Here is a 21,413-nt window from a genome sequence, read left to right on the forward strand (position 1 = left end):
TCCACAGTAGAGGCACAATTTTACATTCCTACCAACAGAGTAGAAGGGATCCAGTTTCTCCACACCCTCATGGATACCTGTTCTTGTCTGTGTTTTAAGGATGGCCATCCTCATGGGTGTGAAGTGGTATCTCCTTGTGGTTATTATATCTTCTTCACACAAACAAGCAAACCAAATAGAATTAAGAAAGAAGCACTCATAATGCAGATGTTGGCTAACTAACAGCCCTAATGAGCCCTAATGAGTTGATTTTACTTTCAGAGTTTGACCCCTCCTATGGGAACTGGTCAATTTGTTTCCCCAGATACTGGATTTGTTCCATTGACTTTATTTCTGTTCTGTAACCAGTAATTGAGCACATTTCACATGCCACACACTGCTGGGTGCCAAGATACAGATGAATGAGGAAGGTCTCTGCCTTCAGAAGCTTACAGTCTAACAGGGAAATAAGATATGGTCACTAGAGTGCTGGGCAAAAGGTAAAAGGTGCTACTGGAGGTTGGGGAAGATAGCAGAGGGTCAGGGAGGGAGCCAGTCCCCTGGGTGGTGGGTGGGCTGAACATGGTCTCTCACCCACAGAGACAGACTATCCCCTGGGTCAACCGAAGAGATGAGGTACGGCCTGAGTGCTCCGGACTTTGAAATGTTAAAGGACCTTACATTTCCCACAGTCAGCTGGGGCTGAGGATTCACAGTTGATGGCCTTCCTGAGGTGGCCCCAGGGACCCGGGTGGCAGCGGCGATGTCTGCATGGGGCAGGTCCAGCCCTCATAGCGCCCCTAGGGGGTCACTGCTGTCCAGCTGCTGGTCGCCAGGGTCCTGGAAAAGAGAAGTCTGTGAAGCAGGCAGAGGGTGCATCCTTCCAGGCTGAGCATTCTATTGGCTACTGGTCTGAGGCCTCGGCGGGTTTAGGACACACTTCTTGTTGTTTAGTTCCTAAGTCATGTCCAGCTCTTTTGTGACCCCATGGACTGTAGCCCACCAGGCTCCTCTGTCCAGGCAATTTTCCAAGCAAGAATCCTGGAGTGGGTTGCCATTTCCTTCCCCAGGGGATCCTCCCGACTCAGGGATCGAACCTGTGTCTCCTGTATTGGCTGGTGAATTCTTCACCACTGAAGCCCTGGGGAAGGCCCTCACGACCTGCTGCCCCCAGTACAGTAACCTGGCTTGTTAAAGGTCAAACTGAAAGGAATTTTTTTAAATGACAGAAGCAGGAAGGTCACTCTGACTAACTCTGCCCCCTATCCTTTTCCCCTGAAACAGGTAATAAAACTCTCTCATGAAATTTTCTTTAGAGGAAAGAAGATAGATCACTTTTGGCGAGTTGGGGGCCAAGAAACCTATCCAAACAGACCTTGCTGTCTAACCCGTATCTTCCTCGTGACTGCTTCATCACTTACTGCCTCTGGCTTCAGCGCTGTCTCGTCAGTTCCTCACACATTTAGTCTAAAAGGTGCAAAGGCTTCCTGTCCCGGTCCCTTCTTTGGGTCTTCACTTTCTCATGAAGGCTCCCACGTATACATAAACATTCACTAAAATATATGTGCTCTTCTGTGAGTCTGTCTTTACCAGTTTACTTTTCAGGCCCAGCCACGAATCATCAGAGGGTCAAGGAAAACGTTTTCCTCCCTTTCAGCCTACAAACACTCTTTTTCCTGCAGTCTCTTGTGAACACGTCTGGTGGGAGCGAGGGTGGCTTCACGCTGCTGACCTGTGGCTCGTGGCCTGAACGTGGGTACAGTCGCGGCTGCTTGAAGGTATGTGGCCCTGGACTAGTCATTTCACCTCTGCAGTATTCTTCTCATCTATTAAGGGGCCTAATAATATTTACCTGACAGGGAGGTGTGTGAATTAAGTTAGATACTATTCTAAGGAAAATAAAACCACCCCACAAAACATGGGCTGTTACTCTGGTTACAAAAAGAATCCTTTCCGGTGGGCAGTGCACCCTGAACTGGGTCTGATCTGAAGCAACAGTCCGGAGGCGGCCTCCTGAACCTCCTGCTGCCTGTGGCTCGGTCAGACCGCAGCTTTGTCCATTCACATAACGGATGCTCACAGTGTGTGGACTGGCTCCAGGTCGTCTAGAGGCAACATCTGCCCCTTCAGTATAAAAGGCGTGAGGATAAAGCATATTTGGGGCTGGTACCCTCAGCTTAGGATTCCTGTAACTGGAACATTTTTGCCACCTGGTCTGATTAGGAAGGTTGAACTGAGTCCTGCCTCTTAGGATACTCTCACCTGCCTCAGGTGAGTATTCCATGGACGGTGCTCATGGAGCCCCGAGGAGAGGCCAGACAGCTGAGAGACCATGGAGAGCACTGAACAGAATGTAATTTCCCCGCTTGCTTTTAAAATGAGGTTGATTTCCATATCACCAGGCTTACAGAAATAGGCTGTTAATAAATGCAGCTTAGCTGAACTTGGCCTTGCAATTTGGACTAGTAACTTTTACATGAGTTTGATTAAAAAGCAATAGGATTTATGATCTGATTATTTTTCAGTATTGCAAATATATTAAATCTACTACCACAGGCACTGAGAACCATGGGATAGTTGCATTTCGTTCACTAGAAAAATAACAAATGTTGCATACTACAAGCTTGAAATGGTAGAATAAAATATTGTAACGTTTCAGTGCCAACTTATAAAAATTCAATATAACCACTGCCTCGTGGAGTTTGGGTGCATCACCCTCCCAGTGTGGATATATTCACCACCCTGGAAGCTCTCTGAACCCCCTACTATTGGGATTTTATGGATGATGGTGGAATAGAAGGATGTGAGCTCACCTCTTACGAAAACACCAAAATTACAAGTAAGGCTTTCATTCAGATTTAACAGAGAAATCAAAAGCTTTGCAGACAAGCAAAAGCTAAGAATTCAGCACCACCCGACCACCTTTTTAACAAATGCTAAAGGAACTACTCTAAGTGGACAAGGCCACAACTAGAAACAAAATCATGACTAGAAAAGCTGATGGGTAAAGGCAAACATCCGGTAAATGATGGATATCACACAACAGTGATATCAAAACCAGCAGGCAGCAGGCAGAGGAGAGGGGAGCACAGATGCCGGATACTGGAGATGCATTTGAAATTAAAAGACCAGCAACTTAGGATAATCTTGTTTCTATATGGACAGCCATAACAAACCTCACAGTAACTACAAACTGAAAACCTGTAATAGCTACACAATACATTTTAAAAAAGGGGGGGATTTTTAGGGAGACTTCCTCATATCGACTGTTAGCTACATTTCTAGCCCCCCTCTCTCTCTCTGGAGGGTGAAGGGTGGAGCTGAAAAATCCCAACCTTCGAATCATGGTTTGTTCTTTCTGGTGACCAACCCCTATTCAGAAGCCAACCCAGAATCTCCTCAGAACAAAAGATGTCCCTAGTATTCTTACCACTTAGGAAATCACAGGAGTTTATGAGCTCTGGGGCAAAGACCAATATGTTTTCTCTTATCTCACTCTTAGCTTCTCAGTCCAGATCTGGTAATATAGGCAGAGTGTGTCTTGCACATTTAATGTGAATGGGGTTCCCTGCCACAGCACTGAGGTCAGTGGCGGCTCCATCCATGCTCAAGGGTCACTAATTCTAGAAACAAGTGGCCCTTTCTTGGAAGACCAGAGCAGAACCCACGCCCCTAGATCTAAAAGACCTCATCAAAGAGACGGAGCTCCTAAAGCAAGAAGCTGCTCTGACAATAGGCAGAAGAATCCCGGACAACAAGTGTAAATGTTGAAGCAGTTTTAGGTCTTCCTTTGTGCCTGCTGCCTCGTCAGTGGTTGTGGCAGACTTCAGCCCAAGATTTCATCTCCTGGTCACAAGGTTGGGGTTGTGTACCCCCGAGTTCTTTTCTAGATCTAACCGATGCACGCCTCTGCCATCCACCCAGGAGAGCTCAGAACACAGAACGACCACAGGGCTTCACCCAGCTTGCTTCTAGGCTTGTAGCCTGGAGACATGTCCTAGAAGTGAGATTTCTTGGCGTAGTGCTCTCCACAGTTCTGCTGAAAGACATCATTGTCCTGCTTCCTCCCCAGCTGAGCCTGTTTTAGATGAAAAGACAAACTCACTGTGAAGGGGACGTAGGAAGGTCCCAGGCCTGCTGGAGTTGCGCTCTCGTACAGGGGGTTCGAGATACTCTCAGGCTGCTGCTTGCCAAGAGCTGCGACGCCAACGTCCTCTTCTGACTGCTCGGACAGAGAAGCATGGGGCTGAGCGCCACAAATCCCCAAGGCGGGGCGTTGTAGCCAAGTCGGAGGCTAAGGCACGTCCCACCCCCTCCACCTCCGGGAGCCTTTCTGTTGTCCTTTTACTGAGATCTGACTTAGATGTAATATCATGCGCCAATCTTAAGTGTTCAGCTCAATGACTTCTTATATATGTTCACCCATGTGTGACCACCACCCAAATCAGCATGCAGGGCATCTCTGTCCTCCAGGAGGTGTCCTCACGCCCCCCTGCCCGCCAGTATCTGGTCCCACTCACAGTAACTGCTTTTCTGACTCCCATCACCTGGAATGGTTTTGCCTGTCCTTGAACTTCATATAAAAGGAATCGGGCAGCATGGCGCTTTTGCTAACTGTGATGTATATAATGCTTATGCAGGTTATCTGCCAGAAGGAAGTGACCGACTGCTTGCAGGCTGCAGCCATATCCGGCCTGCAGGGTCTCCCATGGTGAGCTGAGACCCGCTGACCTGAATGTGAGCTCAGCTGTTCAAATAGGGCCAGTGTGTTCACTGGCTGTGACCTGAGGCCTCTGGCTGTGCCGGCCCCCAGGGTGTCCCCACCCTCAGAGTCAGCACTGAAGTTTGTCTTGTGATTCCTCCAAGGTGAGTGGCCTCCTAGGCTCCTAACGAATTTGGCTCCAAGCCAAATCTCTGGCATGAAGGGCTACTGGCTGCTCTTTGCCCTCCTCCATCCCCTGACTCAGTCAGGTAGAGGGCCCTGGGGCTGCCACTGCTGACCTCTTTGGGGCAGAGGCCCCATCCAGGAGACAGAAAATGTGTGCCAAGCACTCAGCGAGCCCCCTGAAGCAGCCGGTCTGCTGGAGTAGCCCAGAGCCAGGGGCTGGGTTTCAGAGTGGACCCCCATCCCCATGGTCCTGTTTTTCTCTGTCTCACCTCAAAATGCTGGAAGCCAATCGTCCTCCGGTTTAGTCGAAAGTAGGAGTATGCCGCCAAAGCAATGGCTCCGATGACCAGGACGATGGCAAAGAACACCCCTGTTCCCAGGCCGGTGTGGCCTGAAGTCTAAACACAGAAAGGCCAGTGGCTGGCATCAGAACTGGTGACTTCCCCAAAGAGGCGTGCTTCCCGGAGCCCACCCAATTCTGGCTTTCCTGAGGTATCTTGTGCCGGCTGGGATTAAAAATAATGAGAAAGCTGTCCATGTGTGTCTAGCCCACACTACTTCCAGGGTCTGTTCTAAGCCCCCTTACATAAAATAATCCATTTAAATGTATAATAACACAAAGAGCTAAGAACAGTTTCTACTGTTCCCCTTTTTATATGGGAGAACAGAGACACAGAGAGGGTAAGCACTTGCCCAGTGTCACACAGCCCACAAGTGGCCGAGGGGGGCTTTGAAGCCAGCGTGGCTTTGGAGCTTCATACCTTTGGAACAAAGTTAGAAAACTAACATCACCGCCCACTGACCACAGCCAGCTGACCAACTCTTATAAAGCATGTGCCAGGAACTGTCTTTATTATTTTACATTAACTCATTGTCTTTCCAAGAACCCAGGAAGGAAGGCATTGTGACCTCCATTTTGCAGATTAGAAAAATGGGGCTCGATGATGTTTCTGGGGCTTGTCTGAGTTCACATGGTTACGAAGTGGAGGGGCTGAGGATTTTCACTTCCCTTCCAGTGGTTTCTCCACGGGCACATCCTGCCCTTTACATTCAGCAAATGTTGGTGGTGACAGGTGTTATGTCACTAACACACTGGCTGGGGGCTGGGCGTCCCTGAGGCCAGCTGCCACGGACGGGGTGGACAGGGCATCCAGGAGAAGCTTGCTTCTTGGGGAGTGGACACTGAGGCTCCTCCTTACCAGGAACGCTGGATACTTACCCCTGGGGTAGAGGGAGCTTTTAAAGGCTTGGAAATGACATGAATAATCCCATTGGAGGCAAAGATGTCCCACTGCAGAATGGCTCTTCCATCGACGAACCTGGTCTCCTAGGGAGGCGAGAAGAGGGCTGCTGGAGATCTCTGACCATCTGATTCTTTCCATGTGGGCAGCCCTTCCATGGTAGAAAGGTGTCCAGTTTCCCTGAGGTCCTGGAGCCTGGGTTTCAGGCCCATCCTCACCGACAGGCAGTGTGGGACGTGTGCTCGCCCTCTGCACAGCCCAGAACACAGCACATTGGTAGTTCTTGTGCCAACACACTGTTCTGAGCTGCAGAGAACCCAGAGGGTCATTCTATCCAGCCTGCTTGTTAACAGATGAGGGGTCAGAAGGAAAATGGTGTGATCACATAGTTAGTGATCACACACCAAGATCGCATAGGCAGTAGGTGGCAAACCCCATGCCTCAACTCCAGACTTAGTGCTGTGAGCATCACACCACACTGTTAGAAAGGGATGTTAAGTGATCTGCTGCTGCTGCCACGTCGCTTCAATTGTGTCCGACTCTGTGCGACCCCACAGACAGCAGCCCACCAGGCTCTGCTGTCCCTGGGATTCTCCAGACAAGAATACTGGAGTGCCAACTGGGTTGCCATTTCCTTCTCCAGTGCATGAAAGTGAAAAGCGAAAGTGAAGTCGCTCAGGTTGTGTCCGACTCCTAGCGACCCCATGGACTGCAGCCCACCAGGCGCCTCTGTCCATGGGATTTTCTAGGCAAGAGTACTGGAGTGGGTTGCCGTTGTCTTCTCCAGTTAGGCCATCTAATTCCTTGCTAATCAAAGTGTGATCCACTGTCCTCGTGATGTGGGAGGTGATTACAAATGCAGAACCTGAGGCCCCACAACCCACCTGCTGAATTACAATATGCATTTTAACAAACTCATAGGCTATTTAAATGCCTGTTAGAGTTTGAGAAGCACTGGTCTAAACTACTGATCTTCAATAATAAATATCATTTATTAGGTAAGTATTAATATTCATTAGGGCTTCCCTGGTGGTGCAATGGTTAGAAGTCTGTCCACCTCCAGTGCAGGGGACACCGGTTCGATCCCTGGCCCGGGAGGATTCCACATGCCTTGGAGCAGCTGAGCCCGTGTGCCGCAGCTACTGAGCCCACACACCATAACTGCCGAAGCCTATGTGCCCTAGAACCCATGTTCCACAACAAGAGAAGCCACTGCAATGAGAAGCCTGTATGCAGCAATGAAGACCCAGTGCAGCCAAAAATAATTAAATAAAAATTTAAAAAATAGACAGTGTTTATAAAAAAATATTCATTTAGCCCTTGCTCCATGTTAGATACAATTATCACACATCAAAATCCCTGAATCCCTGAATCTCCATAAAAGCATATGATCTGACAAAGCTACAATGAGAATGAGGTAGCACTTCACACCAGTGAAAATGGCCATCATCAAAAAGCCTACAAATAATAAACGCTGGTGAGGGAGTGCAGAAAAGGGAGCCCTCCCACAGCACCGGTGGGAATATAAAGTGGTGCAACAACCACGGAGAACAGCATGGAACTTCCTCAAAATACTAAAAGTAGAGCAACCACATGATCTTGCAATCCTACTCCTGGGCAAACTGCTAGAGAAAGCCATAATTCAGGATGATACACACACCCTAATGTTTATGGAAGCACTATTCCAGTAGCCAAGACATGGAAGCAACTTAAATGAGCGTCAGCAGATGAATGAATAGAGAAGATGTGGTACAAATAGACAATGGAATCTTTCTCAGCCATAAAAAGAATGAAATAATGCCATCTGCAGCAACACGGATGGACCTAGATTATCTTACTAAGTAAGTCAGAAAGTTACACTTTGTATGTATCACGTGGAATCTCAAAGAAAAAGACGAACTTGTCTACAAGACTCATAGACTATTAGACTACAAGACTCATAGACTATTTCTGTAAATTCATGGGTAACAAAATGGAAAGGTGGGAGGAGGGATAAATTAGGAGTACAGGATTAACATACATAACGTGAAAAAAGTGTCAGTCACGTCCGACTCTTTGCGACCCCATAGACTGTATGTAGCCTGCCAGGCTTCTCTGTCCATGGAATTCAGCAGGCAAAAATACTGGAGTGGGTAGCCATTCCCTTCTCCAAGGGACCTTCTCACAGGAACTATATGGTTCCCTGTGCTATTGTCTGAGCCACCAGTTGGTCAGAGGGTCAATATTTTGTAATAACTTATATAGGAAAAGAATCTGAAAATACATGTATACCTGAATATATATATAAAAAACTGAATCATCTTTCTGTGCTCCTAAAACTAGTACAACATTGTAAATCAACTATACTTCAGTTGAAAGAATACTTTAAAAAGCCTATGATTTGAACATCATGGTCATGTTACCACCACCACTATCACTTCTAATATCACAACCACCACCATCATCCCCACTATCATCATCGAAATAATCAATACCACCATTATCAAAATAATATCACTGTTACCATCATAAGCATCATTAACATATGATGCTATCGCCATCATCAACACATCACCAACATCCCTGTCTTTCAGATAAGGAAACTGGGACCCAGAGAAGTTCAGACAAGTTACCTAAAGTCCTAGAGCAGAGTAAGTGGCAGACATACTAGGGTCACTTGACTTCAAGGCTCACATGTTAACACCTGGGATAGGCTGACAATCTGACAGAAATAAAGGCAGAGAATCAGACAGCTTTAGCATGGTTTCATTTATAGGTCCTCATTTATCAGCTTCTGGGGCTGGCGGTCACCAGGGGCTTAGTTCTCAAGGGGTAGGGGCTGCCTGATAGTCAGTATGGTGTGTTCTGGTCTTCAGCTGGTACCAACTTACTGCAGCTTTAGAGGTTTCTTTCACATTATAAGTGTCACCATCTATTAAGCACCTACTCTATGCTAGAAACTTTGCATTTATTATCTCCATTTCTCCCAGTAAACCCAGAAGACTTTTCATACCAGTTGGCGCTGGTCCTGGCCGGAGGTGATGAGCAGCTGGCTTCCCAGCCTCGTGTGCAGGGTAGTACCATTGACAAGGTCATTGTAGAAAAAGATGTTGATGCTGGAGAGGTGGTGCTCTATGTCCCGCCCAGACAAGGTCTGAGAGGAGAGGAGAGACATAAGAATGGCCTTTAAAAGTCAAGTAGTAGTTTTTTGTTTTCATGATAAGGATGACACAGGAAAAAAAATCACTTCTCAAGGCCTTGGCTTTTCTGCCTCCACTATGAAAGTCATTTGAATGGTCTAAGCACAGCTTCCCAGTGATGTCCTGGGAGGAGTGGGTCTTAGTGGGTAACAAGTGAGCAGAGGTATTGCTTCTCTCAGCCCTCAGTGGGATAAGGGCTTGAGGCTGTTGGAGCCCGTGGGTGGGCCTAATAAACGCTGTCAGTTCCTCTGTGTGCCTCGACATGAAGGAGGTCGGTGTGGTAGACCAGTTGCATCCCTGGCCCCAGTTCTTCACCTCGCCCTGTACCCTTGCTCTTTGCCACATAACTCTGAAGGCCTCTCACTCTGGCTTCGGGCTCAGCCACCTGACGTTTTGGGTGTGTGGTATGTTAGCAAATGAGACCAGACAGGGTCTTAGAAAGTGCCGGCATTTTCTGCCAGAAGAACATGCCTGAGCTAACCTGCTGAAGCGTGAGAGCCCTGTGGAGCAGAGTCCCAGACAGGCCAGGCTACATCAGCTGATGGCCAGACACGCAAGCATGCCTGGCCAAGCCCAGAAGAACTGCCAGCTGATCTGCAGTGTGTGAGCCCATAAATGTAGCTACGGCACTGCGGGGTCATTTGTGACATTGCGTTATTGAGGTGATAACTGATACTGTCTAGAAGCACTAAACACAGATACCAGGAACCCAGCTCACCTCATTTTCCCAGAGCCCACTGTTCTGGGGCACAAAGAGGGTGCTTCGGATTGACAGGTCAGTCAGGTGTTTCAGGAATGCCCGGCCTCTGGCTGAGCTGTTGGAATACGCCAGCACTTCCTGGGGATAGGAAGGAAGTGGTCAGAAGGGTCAGCGTGGTGTTCAGGGGCTGGCTGGAGAGGGTGGCATCACCCCTCTGGGACTATTCCTGATGATCACCCCAGCTCAGGCCGCCACTCACCTGCTCATCTTTCTGACTGCCCCTTGGGAAAATTTCAGGAGGATTTTTCCTTTCCTTGATAAATCCTATGGTCCTAAGACACAGCCAGATCACAGGCCATTCTCAACAAGGCAGCTTGTGTAGTCTTTGAAATCTTAAGTGAATTCCAGTCTTCTTTTGCCAAAAATCTGCAAAGCGCCCACTTCACCCAGAGGAAAAGCCAAAGTCCTTGCAGCGCCCATGAGGCCCAAACCCCCTGGACTCTTGCTCCTCTGACCCTGCACCCCGCTGTCCTTTTGCTCACCCTGCTCCAGCCACACTGGCCTCCTTGACATTCCTCAGGCTTGCTCAGCAACGTCCTGCCTTTCATCCTTTGCCTTCTGCCTTTGTTCCTTCTGCCTGGAATGTTCTTCCCTGAAATCTGCATGGCTAACTTCCTCTCTTCCGTCCACACTTTGCTTACTTCTTACCTTCCCACTAAGGCCTTCTCTCATCACTCTAGGCAACATGGGAACCCTGTGGGTCCCCTCCCCACCCCCATAGTCTAGATTGCCTTCTAGCATTCAATACTATTTTCTTTATTCTGTTTCTTGTCCGTCTTGTTCACTGATATATCTCAAGCACATTGTTAAGTACTCAACAAATATTCACTGAACAGATTTTAAGAAATCGCACTTCCCAGTTCAGCACTGTCATCGTGTAGAGAACCCTGCTGCTGCCCAGAGAAGCTGAGAATTTGCTGAAGGGCACATAGCCAGTGGGTTTTGTTCTACAAAGTCTTTTCTCTGAGATGCTGTCACAAGCCACACTCCCACACAGCATACTTATTGGTTTGGGTGTTCATCTTTAGAATATTTACAGTAACCCTGAGTTTTTAGGCTAGTTAAGTGGATACCTTTCGTCTGTGGACAAAGACTCACTATTTTGGGGTCCTTGGTCTAGCTTCTGCCCTGTTCCTACAAGCCCTGTACTTATGCTCCGTCCCCTCTCCTTGGCTGTGTCCTTGACCTTGCTAAGCCTCAGTTTCTTTATCTGGAAAATGGGAATAATGGCAAAAGTGACTTCATAAGGTTGCATAAGGATTTATTCTGTCCAACAAGCATTACTGAGCACCTACTATATGCTAGCCATAAGACAGAGAAAATAATTTCCCTTATAGAGCTTATGTTTTGTGAAGCAAGTGAAAAGTAACCTGAAAGGACTCAGAGAATGCCTTGTGTGAAGAAAATGCACAGGAAATGTTAGCTATTGTTATTATTGCTGTTATTAATATTAAAGCTCAGTTCTTTGATAAGTTCAGTTCAGTTACTCAGCTGTGTTTGACTCTTCGCGACCCCATGGACTGCAGTACACAGGCTTTCCTGTCCATCGCCAACTCCTGGAACTTGCATATACTCATGTGTATCGAGTCAGTGATGCCATCCAACCATCTCATCCTCTGTCGTCCCCTTCTCCTCCTGCCTTCAATCTGTCCCAGCATCAGGGTCTTTTCCAATGAGTCAGTTCTTCATATCAAGTGGCCAAAGCATTGGAGTTTCAGCTTCAGCATCAGCCCTTCCAGTGAATATTCAGGACTGATTTCTTTTAGGATTGACTGGTTTGAGCTCCTTGCAGTCCAAGGGACTCTCAAGAGTCTTCTCCAACACCACAGTTCAAAAGCATCTATTCTTTGGTGCTCAGCTTTCTTTATAGTCCAACTCTCACATCCATACATGACTACTGGAAAAACCATAGCTTTGACTAGATGGACCTTTGTTGGCAAAGTAATGTCTCTGCTTTTTAATATGCTCTCTAGGTTGGTTATAACTTTCCTTCCAAGGAGTAAGAGTCTTTTAATTTCATGGCTGCAGTCAACATCTGCAATGATTTTGGAGCCCAAGAAAATAAAGTCTGTCACTGTTTCCATTGTTTCCCCATCTATTTGCCATGAAGTGATGGGACCAGATGCCATGATCTTAGTTTTCTGAATGTTGAGTTGTAAGCCAACTTTTTCACTCTCCTCTTTCACTTTCATCAAGAGGCGTTTTAGTTCCTCTTCACTTTCTGCCATAAGGGTGGTGTCATCTGCGTATCTGATGTTATTGATATTTTCCCCGGCAATCTTGATTCCAGCTTGTGCTTCATCCAGCCCAGCATTTCTCATGATGTACTCTGCATATAAGTTAAATAAGTAGGGTGACAATATACAACCTTGATGTACTCCTTGCCCAATTTGGAACCAGTCTGTTATTCCATGTCTGGTTCTAACTGTTGCTTCTTGACCTGCATACAGATTTCTCAGGTCTGGTATTCCCATCTCTTGAAGAATTTTCCACAGTTTGTTGTGATCCACACAGTCAAAGGCTTTGGTGTAGCAGAAGTAGATAGTTTTCTGGAACTCCCTTGCTTTTTTGATGATCGAATGGATGTTGGCAATTTGATCTCTTTCTAAATCTAGCTTGAACATCTGGAAGTTCATGGTTCATGTACTGTTGAAGCCTGGCTTGGAGAATTTTGAGCATTACTTTGCTAGTGTATGAGATGAGTGCATTTGTGAGATGAGTGCAATTGTGCAATAGTTTGAACATTCTTTGGCATTGCCTTTCTTTGGGATTAGAACGAAAACTGACCTTTTCCAGTCTTGTGGCCATTGCTGAGTTTTCCAAATTTGCTGCTATATTGAGTTCAGCACTTTAACAGCATGGCTCTACTGGAATTCCATCACCTCCACTAGCTTTGTTCATAGTGATGCTTCCTAAGGCCCACTTGACTTCACATTCCAGGATGTCTGGCCCTAGGTGAGTGATCACACCATCATGGTTACCTGGGTCATGAAGATCTCTTTTATATATTTCTTCTGTGTAGTCTTCCCATAGTCAATACCAATTCCCCTCTAACAGGGGCTTTCTCTTCATTGGACACGACTTGTAGAATATTAAAGTGACTTCAAATGCAGTGCAGGAGTTCCCTGGTGGTCTAATGGTTAGGACTCAGTGCTTTCACTGCTGAGGGTGTGGGTTTGATCCTTAGTTGGGGAACTAAGATCCTGTAAGCCATGTAGCATGGCCAAAACTAAATTTTTTTTTTTAAAGAAAAAACTGCAGTGAAAAACGCAAGTTGACTGTATATTGAGAATTTGGCCACTGGGTGATCACCAGGCAGACTTAACTGTGCCCCACCCTGTCCATGAAGACAAAAGAGCAATTTATTCCTACAGGGCAGACTCTGAAGCTGCTGTAGTCGCAGACAGATGGATGAGTTACCAGCTAACACCGGGATAGCATTTTCCATCTGCTGGCCCCAGGGCTAAGCACTTTACCAATATCAAGTCATTAATTTGTCACAATGACCCGATGAGATTGGGTCATCTCCATATTACAGATGAGCAAAGTGAGGCCCAGAAGGGAAAGCAGCTCATTTAAGGTGATGCACCAAGTGGCAAATCTAAGCGTCAAACTTGGGCAGTGCAGCTGTGTCCACACTCTCAACCCTGACTGTGAGCCTCCACCTTCTCTCAAGGACTAGACTTTCTCATATCTGCTTTGAGGTCACCCCTCCACCCAAGGTGAAAGCAAACAGATGTGGTACAGACCTTCAGGAAGTTTGTGAGCGAGGGGAAGGACATTAGGACCTGCAACAGATTTCCACTGCACGAGAAGCCATCTCCCACGTAGCCCACCTTGCAGGTGCAGTTCACATCTGGAAGGCAGAAACACACAGAGTCTCCCACTGGTGAGGCAGGCGTCTTGGCTACCCCATCTCATGCTGGGAGGTCGGCCGGCCCAGCTGAGGATGGCTTAGCAGCTGTGTGGCCTGGAATCTGAAGCGAGGTTGGGGCCATTACCTTTCATCCGGTAGCAGAAGACATCCCACATCTCGCTCTTGTTGTTTCTTGGCCCGTAGTCCACTATCCCGACGACCCCAGAGCCGCAGTTCTGGGAGGCATAGGAGGTGGGGTAGGCTACTCGCCCACTGTCTAGCCAACCTGCTGAGCAGAGGTGGTACTTGGCCTGTAGAGACAAAGATGTGGATGTCGGTCAGCTGTGATTTCATATCTGTTGTGGAATTTTGTGGCTAATGTCTGACGCCCCCATCAGACCGAAAACTCCATGGAGTCAGGAGTTATAGCTCATTTTGCCTATTGTACCCCTGTGCCTGGAACATAGTAGGTGTTCATTACATTTTTGTTGATTGAGCCACTGGATGGATGAAAGTGGTGCCTTCTCTTCCCTGTAAGTGCTCAAGTCCTTCATACTCATTCTTCTTCCCTCTGCTCTTGAGAAAGGATTTACAATTAGCTCGTTACCTCTAGGTGCAAATTTCTCTGCTTATGGGTTGATGGAACTCCAATTGATCACCATCATCCTCATCATGATCACCCTCATTGCCAGCATCACCATCACCATCATCATAGTATTTACTGAGAGCTTATTCTGGGCCAGGTCCTTTTGCAAGCACTTTTCATGTGTCAAAACCTTTATCACTTACATCAGCCCTTTGCGATAGAACCTTAAAAAAAGTCTCTATAATATAATTGAGAAAACAGAGGCAAAAGGGGTTTAGTAACTTGCTCCAAGTCATAGAGTCAGCAAGTAGCAGAGCTGAGGTTCAAGCCCAGGCACTCTACTCCAGAGCTCTTAATCTTAAAACCTGAGTTCCCATGTGAGTCAGTCACTCTGTCTTATTACCTTTGAAGTTGCACAGTTGTGTCTGACTCTTTGCAACCTCTTCCCTTCTCCCTGGGATCGTCCCAACCCAGGGATCAAACCCAGGTCTCCCACATTGCAGGCGGATTCTTTACCAGCTGAGCCACAGGGGAAGCCGTTGTGTGGCTCATTACCTTTATTACCTTATTACCCCAGGTGGGACAGGGGTTTCAGTGCCTTGATTGAGGTCACACAATGAACAAGCAGGCATGCGTACGCATGCTCAGTCGCTCAGTCGTGTCCGACTCTTTGCAACCCCATAGACTGTAGCCCGCCAGGCTCCTCTGTCCATGGGATTATCCCAGCAAGAATACTGGAGCAGGTTGCCACTTCCTCCTCCAGAGGATCCTCCTAACCCAGGAATTGAACACAAGTCTCCTGCAGCTCCTGCTCTGGCAGGCGGATTCTTACTGCTGAGCCACCTGGGAAGCTCGAGCAAGAAGGAGAAACAAGAAATTCTGACCCTCCAAGATGCTGGGTCCTGGCATCAAGGGCTTTGCTCCTTGTAAAGAAACGTCAGGTCTGAAGATCTGGTCATGTTGGAGGTTGGAGGAAGGGCAGTAAAATCATGAGGATGGGCAGTGACCTTGTGAGCACACACCAGCAGCCTACTCCGAGTTGCTGACCTTTCCAAATGGGCTGGGCTTCTGACGTTAGAGGCCGAGAGAGTTACCCTGGCCAGAGCTGCATCGCCTACCTGGCTGATGGCTGGGGCAGTTTCTCTGCACGCCCTTCGCAATGCCCCCAGGCGTAGAGAACCTGGGCTATTCCAGAGACACTTGGCTGCCTCTGGGCTCAGGGACCCTAGGCTTGTGGGCAACTGATCTCCTTCTGGTTTCCAGCCGTGCGGTGCCCACGTCGGTGCCTCTGCCCTGGTGGTTGGACGTCATGATCGAGAGCAGACTTGAGTTGGGGTACACTGAATCCTGGGTCTGCCACTTCGTGACTGGGTGACGCTGGGCACGTTACCTTTCCGAACCTCAGCTGCCCTATCTTATGGCAGTAGGAACACCTACCTCCAGGGATGTTAAGAATGGATGATGTCAGTGAAGCGCCCACTCTGTGCTGACATGTGACAGACCCCCAGTGGACAGACCCCCAGTTCAGGAGCTCCCCGAACCCCCCGCTCCAGGAAGGCAACAGCCGAAGCCTCCCCTGTGTTAAGAGGAAGCGCCCCACCACCCCGCACCACGTACACCCAGAAGACCCTGCCTGCATGGCGCCCACAGACTAGAAACCCACCTTCTGGGCATAGGAGAGCTGGTTGTAGGTTGCCATGGTTGCAGCTTCCTGGGCACAGGCCTCTCTGGCTTTGTCAAAGGTCAGCTTGTACTGGCCAAGTGGGGAGCGTAGATGGAACACTCCAACAGTGGTATCTAGAAGGGGGAGGAGAGGAATTGTTCAGCCCCACACCTCAGCTGGCAGTGCTCCCAGCAGAGATTTTCAAAGTGGAGGGCTGGCCATATCCCAGGGTTTCTTGGGATGTCACTCTCCTTTGAGATGTCGTTTAAAATACTTATTTCTTTTCTAACTATGAAAGTACACGTGTTCAAGGTGGAAATCTGGGCCACACAGAAAAGAAAAGAAATAAAAATCACCTATCTTCGTGCTCTCTGGAAATAATCATTACTCCATGGCTAACATTTTAATATACTTCTGTCCAGAATTTTTATTTTTGTAACTTTTAATTTTGATGTAATTTCACCCTTTCAGTTTTTTTTCCTATTCATTTGCGTGTCATATATATCACAAATATGGCAGTATGCTGCATATATAGTTTTTAGAAGTCTTTCTTATAACATTAAATGAGGATTATTTTCCTATATTATACATTTTCTCTGACAACATGATTTTACCTTGATACTTTTAGTTGAACACTTTTTGTGAACTTCACAGCCATGAAAAAAAAATACATTAAAATGAGTTTCTGCCAAGGAACCTATGTATTTTCTGATTGCCATTATGCCTTTAAAAAAGTTTTCAAGCCATTTTCCCCTTAGATACTAGAAAATATTCATCACTTTAAAATATATATTTCTTTTAAACCAATTAACGCAGAGATCAGAAATAGATCAAGAACCAAGTCACATTTTTATATTGTCAAGTTCATTATCAGATGCTACTAAAAGGGTCATTCCACCCTCCAAAAGAGCTAAGATTAAGGTTTTCTTTATTCTTTTTGGCTTTTCTGCCTGTGGGATCTTAGTTCCCTGACTAGGGATCAAACCTATGCCCCCTGCAGGGGAAGTGTGGAGTCCAAACCAGTGAACTGAAAGTCACTCAGTCATGTCTGACTCTTTGTCATCCCATGGACTATACAGTCCATGGAATTCTCCAGGCCAGAATACTGGAGTGGGTAGCCTTTCCCTTCTCCAGGGGATCTTCCCAACCCAGGGATCAAACCCAGGTCTCCTGCATTGCAGGCAGATTCTTTACCATCTAAGCCACAAGGGAAGCCCAAGAATACTGGAGTGGGTAGCCTATCCCTTCTCCAGTGGATCTTCCTGACCAGGGTTTCCTACATTGCTGGTGGATTCTTTACCAACAGGAAATCCACAAGATTTTCTTCTTTGACCATAGTCAACAGTATATTCACTTCACAGGCCATATAATATTGTCAGCCAGATATGGAACATAAACACCAGCAGAACAGCTTGGGGAGGAATGGTTAGCCTTGTATCCTTGCCATGACAACACAATTCTTAATTGTGCCTTTGAGAGGACATAACAGTATATTTGATCATCATTTACTAATTTGTTATTTCTCATTTTTGTGATGTTAGGTAATGCTGGGTGGTGAGAAGTGAAAGTGTTAGTTGCTCAGTCGTGTCTGACTCCTTGTGACCCCATGGACTGTAGCACGCCAGGCTCTTCTATCCATGAAATTCTCCTGGCAAAAATACTGGAGTGGGTTTCCATTCCCTTCTCCAGGGGATCTTCCCAACCCAGGGTTCAAACCCAGGTCTCCTGCACTGCAGCAGATTCTTTACTGTCTGAGCCACCAGGTTACCTTTATTCAAGTCTTAGATTATTCCTACAGGATGTGTCCCTTGAAATGGCACTATGAGTCTTGGCATGAATTGTCGTATTGCTTTCCATACACATCGCTAAACTGGTTACCTCAAAGGCTATGCTGGTTTGCCCTCTGAACTATGTGAGACTAGGCACTTCCCCGAGTGTGTGATGACTGACTCTGTGACCTATCCACCAGGACACTGGGCCATTATCCCAATGCCGTCTTGTCTTGCTAAGGGTAACCACTCAGCTACAACAGAAGGTGGATCCAAATGTGACTCCTGGTCACTTAGTATCACTACCATAGTTTTCTTGGTATTCATAATAAAGTAGAAGAGTAAAGCCCCTGGGAGAAGATGGGTGATGCTCTAGGCAATGAATAGATTCTGTGAGCTGTGGGAATGGGCAGGACTGGCTAAATGAACTGTGCTCTAAAGAAAAAACCCAAGTATCTCTTGATTCCACAAATGACTCATGAATCAACATCTCTTATCCCAGCTGATCATTCTTGACCCCATCCTATATAGCAAGTGCCTACAGAATCTCTGCTTTGAAGTTCTACCATCACCTTGTGATAGAGCTTGGAAGATCCACAATCACCTTGAACACAGAATGTCCCCAACCAAGCTCTCAAGGTTCTTGGGTCCCCATCTCCCAGATTGCTTTAACACCATCACTGAGTTGGTCTTTGAAGATGGAAACCTTACATTATGGTGGATCCTTTCCTTTTCTTCACTCTCCATGTCTACAGAGTGCCGGTCTCTCCCTGGTATCATTCCTCTCCCCAGGAGAGACCCTGTTACCTTGGGGCCATAGCCTTGATATTACACCATACCCCCTCATTGCCTCATCCTTTCCAGCTACCACTGATAATTCTCTGCTGTCCACGAGTCCCCCCAGCAGAAATGACTTGCCAGCTCCTCTGTGCTTAATCAGCTCAAGCATCTTTCAAGTCTCAGCTGTAGTCCCCAAGGGAGCTCTTTCCTGCCCAGGACTGCTTCTATCATTACTTTGAGGGTTAGAATTTCAACACATGAATTTGTGAGGAACACAAACATTCAGTCCATAATATGCATTAAGTCATAAGACCCCTCCCAACTCATTTGGGGGATGAAATAGAGGGTATATAAGCAGGAGAAATACATAAGATATATGACAATATATGACACGGTCTCTTTTTGCAAGGAGATTCCCAATGCAGTTGAGGCCCTTTTAAGATTAATAAAACCAGGGGAAGAAAAGTAGTAAGACAGAAGACAGCAATTTATCTCATGTAAGCAAGCAGATTTTGGCAGGCAGAGCTCTCTGCAGGAGGCCCCCTTGTCTTGTCACTAACCTTAAACCAGGCATCCCCATGCTCTACCCATCTCCAACCCTAGCACAGCTTTCAAATATTTTGATCACATAATACCTTGCCTAATGTGTTGGTTTCTTCTGTAAATCAAAGAAGTAGAAATGAAGAATAAGTAATTAACAGATGACCAGATCTCTTCCCTAGCTTCCCCTTCAGTCATTTCAAGAACTGACTATGTGAACAAGAGAGCATCTAAAGAAAAAATCATAAGAAATTGACCAGCCTGCACACAGTGGGGGATAGTGACAGCTCTGACCCCCCTCATCTCAATGATGAACTGAGATTATGTCCCTGTTTCCCTTTAAAAGCTTTCATGGCCAAGCAGAATCTTTGGAGGCTGGTTTGGGGAGGGGGGACACTGAGCCCACCACCTCCCCAGATTGCTGGTACCTTTTCTTTCTACCAACGTTTGTGAATACTGATTTTGTAAGTGGTGAGCAGTGAGACCTGATTTGCTAACAATGATATCAGAAGGTGGGGCCTTTAGGAGATTATTAGGTTAGGAGGTTGGAACCACAATGAGTGGGCAGAGCCCTTATAAAAGGGACCCCAGAGAGCTCCCTATTCCTTCTGCTTGTGCGGACACTAGGAGAAGTCAGTGGTTTGCAGCCTGGAAGACAGTCCTCAGCAGAACCCCACCACACAGGCACCCTGATCTCAGGTTTCCAGCCTCCAGAGCTGAGAAATAAATTTCTGTTGTTTATATGCCACCTGGGCTATATTGCAGCAACCCAAACAGACCAAGCCAGTACGTAGCAGGTGTTAAAGTCAACAGTTATTATTGAGATGTCAGAAAGCTGCGCCACTAAAATTACCATGTCTATAAAACAAACAGTAAATCCTGACTGGCCACAATGCACGGTGCTCTGAATCGCTTTCTGAACTACTGCAGTCCCTCCTCGCCCTGGGCTCAGAACTCCACCAGTGGGTCCCGGCTGGCTTTTCTCCATCAGGGGTCAAGATGCCCCACCACCCACATCTCTGCAGTGCTACCTGGCTTTTTATTGTGTGTTATGATTCTTAGTGTGATTCTACCTGTGGGTTTACGATAAGCCATTCAAATCATCCTTGGAAGTGAATGCATATATGCTGATTGATGTGCTATTATTAAAACAACTACAAAGAAACAGCTGCTCTGCTTGTGGCAGGCACTATCTCTTTGTTATTTAACATCTTATGCTCCTCAGATTCAGTTCCAATCCTCAGTGGCAAGGGTTGCTAAGTAACCAGGGAAGAGTGAGTAGAGCAGCTGCCCTGTGAGCCCCTCCTGGTTCTAACGCCCACAGTCCAGTTCCGAGCGCTCTGCCCCTGGACTGCAGAAGCCCACCACTTCCCGGGCAATGCATGGGCTATTCGGTCCCAGTTTTTAAGACTTTTCCCTTTTGCTCTTACAGAGCTTCTTTCCCCAACCCTGAAGATCAGGCGCTTCGGGCCAAGATCACTCTGACCTTGAAAGTGGAGGTCGGCACAGTCGGCGTTGGCATGGCACTGCCCATTGTCCTGCAGGCAGCGGTCGATGGGCGGCTGCTCTGGCTCACAGTCCAGCCCGTCTCCCACGTAATGACTTTTACATTCACATTTGTGCTTGCCCTAGGGGGAGAGCAAAGATGAAAACGCCTCTCCTCGGGGCCCCCGGAATCCCCTGTGCTCCACGGGCTTCCATCCAGCGTAGGAGATGCTCAGAGGGTGCCTCTCCCGTCCAGTGGGAGCTGAGTTACTGCTCTGTCTCGCTTTTGTCCAGACTCGGGATGCAGCGTCCTCCTTTACATCCCAGCTCAGTCGTCACTTCCTCAGGGAGACCCCGTCTCCTGGTCCCTTTTATCACACTGGCCTGATTTCAGAACTGAGCATGCCTCTTCCTTCCATCATGTATAAACTTTCGATCACTACATCCCTGACAGCTACAACAGCACATAGCAGGTGCTTGATGGCCATTTGTCGAGCCAATGAATGATCTCCTTTAATCCCCACAAATGATCCTGTGAGGTCTGCATTGTTATGAGGCTCATAATTTGTGACTAAGGAAACTGAGGCTCAGAGAGGTTAAGCAGCCAGCCCCAGACTGCACAGCACATCAGGCCAGGAGCCAAGACTCAGAGGCTGCCTGACTGTTGAGTTCACATTTGTAGCCGTA

General features: G+C 47.2%; 1 protein-coding gene across 2 annotated transcripts in view; it reads right to left on the reverse strand.

Moving 5' to 3' along the window:
- Positions 1-312: 312 nt before the first annotated feature.
- STAB2 (stabilin 2) overlaps positions 313-21,413 on the reverse strand; it is a 174,634-nt gene continuing 153,533 nt past the window's right edge. For both annotated transcript variants that reach the window (XM_043880899.1, XM_043880898.1), the window contains 10 exons: positions 20,728-20,869; positions 16,153-16,286; positions 14,049-14,214; positions 13,797-13,903; positions 10,006-10,125; positions 9,101-9,241; positions 6,087-6,194; positions 5,137-5,265; positions 4,085-4,201; positions 313-819 (listed from right to left, as the gene is read on the reverse strand). In XM_043880899.1, coding sequence (XP_043736834.1) covers positions 769-819; positions 4,085-4,201; positions 5,137-5,265; positions 6,087-6,194; positions 9,101-9,241; positions 10,006-10,125; positions 13,797-13,903; positions 14,049-14,214; positions 16,153-16,286; positions 20,728-20,869 — 1,215 coding nt within the window. In that variant the 3' untranslated portion in view covers positions 313-768. The remainder of the gene's footprint in view (positions 820-4,084; positions 4,202-5,136; positions 5,266-6,086; positions 6,195-9,100; positions 9,242-10,005; positions 10,126-13,796; positions 13,904-14,048; positions 14,215-16,152; positions 16,287-20,727; positions 20,870-21,413) is intronic.

The sequence above is a fragment of the Cervus elaphus genome, chromosome 22 (assembly GCF_910594005.1).
Source record: "Cervus elaphus chromosome 22, mCerEla1.1, whole genome shotgun sequence".
In the NCBI taxonomy this organism is placed as follows: domain Eukaryota; kingdom Metazoa; phylum Chordata; class Mammalia; order Artiodactyla; family Cervidae; genus Cervus; species Cervus elaphus.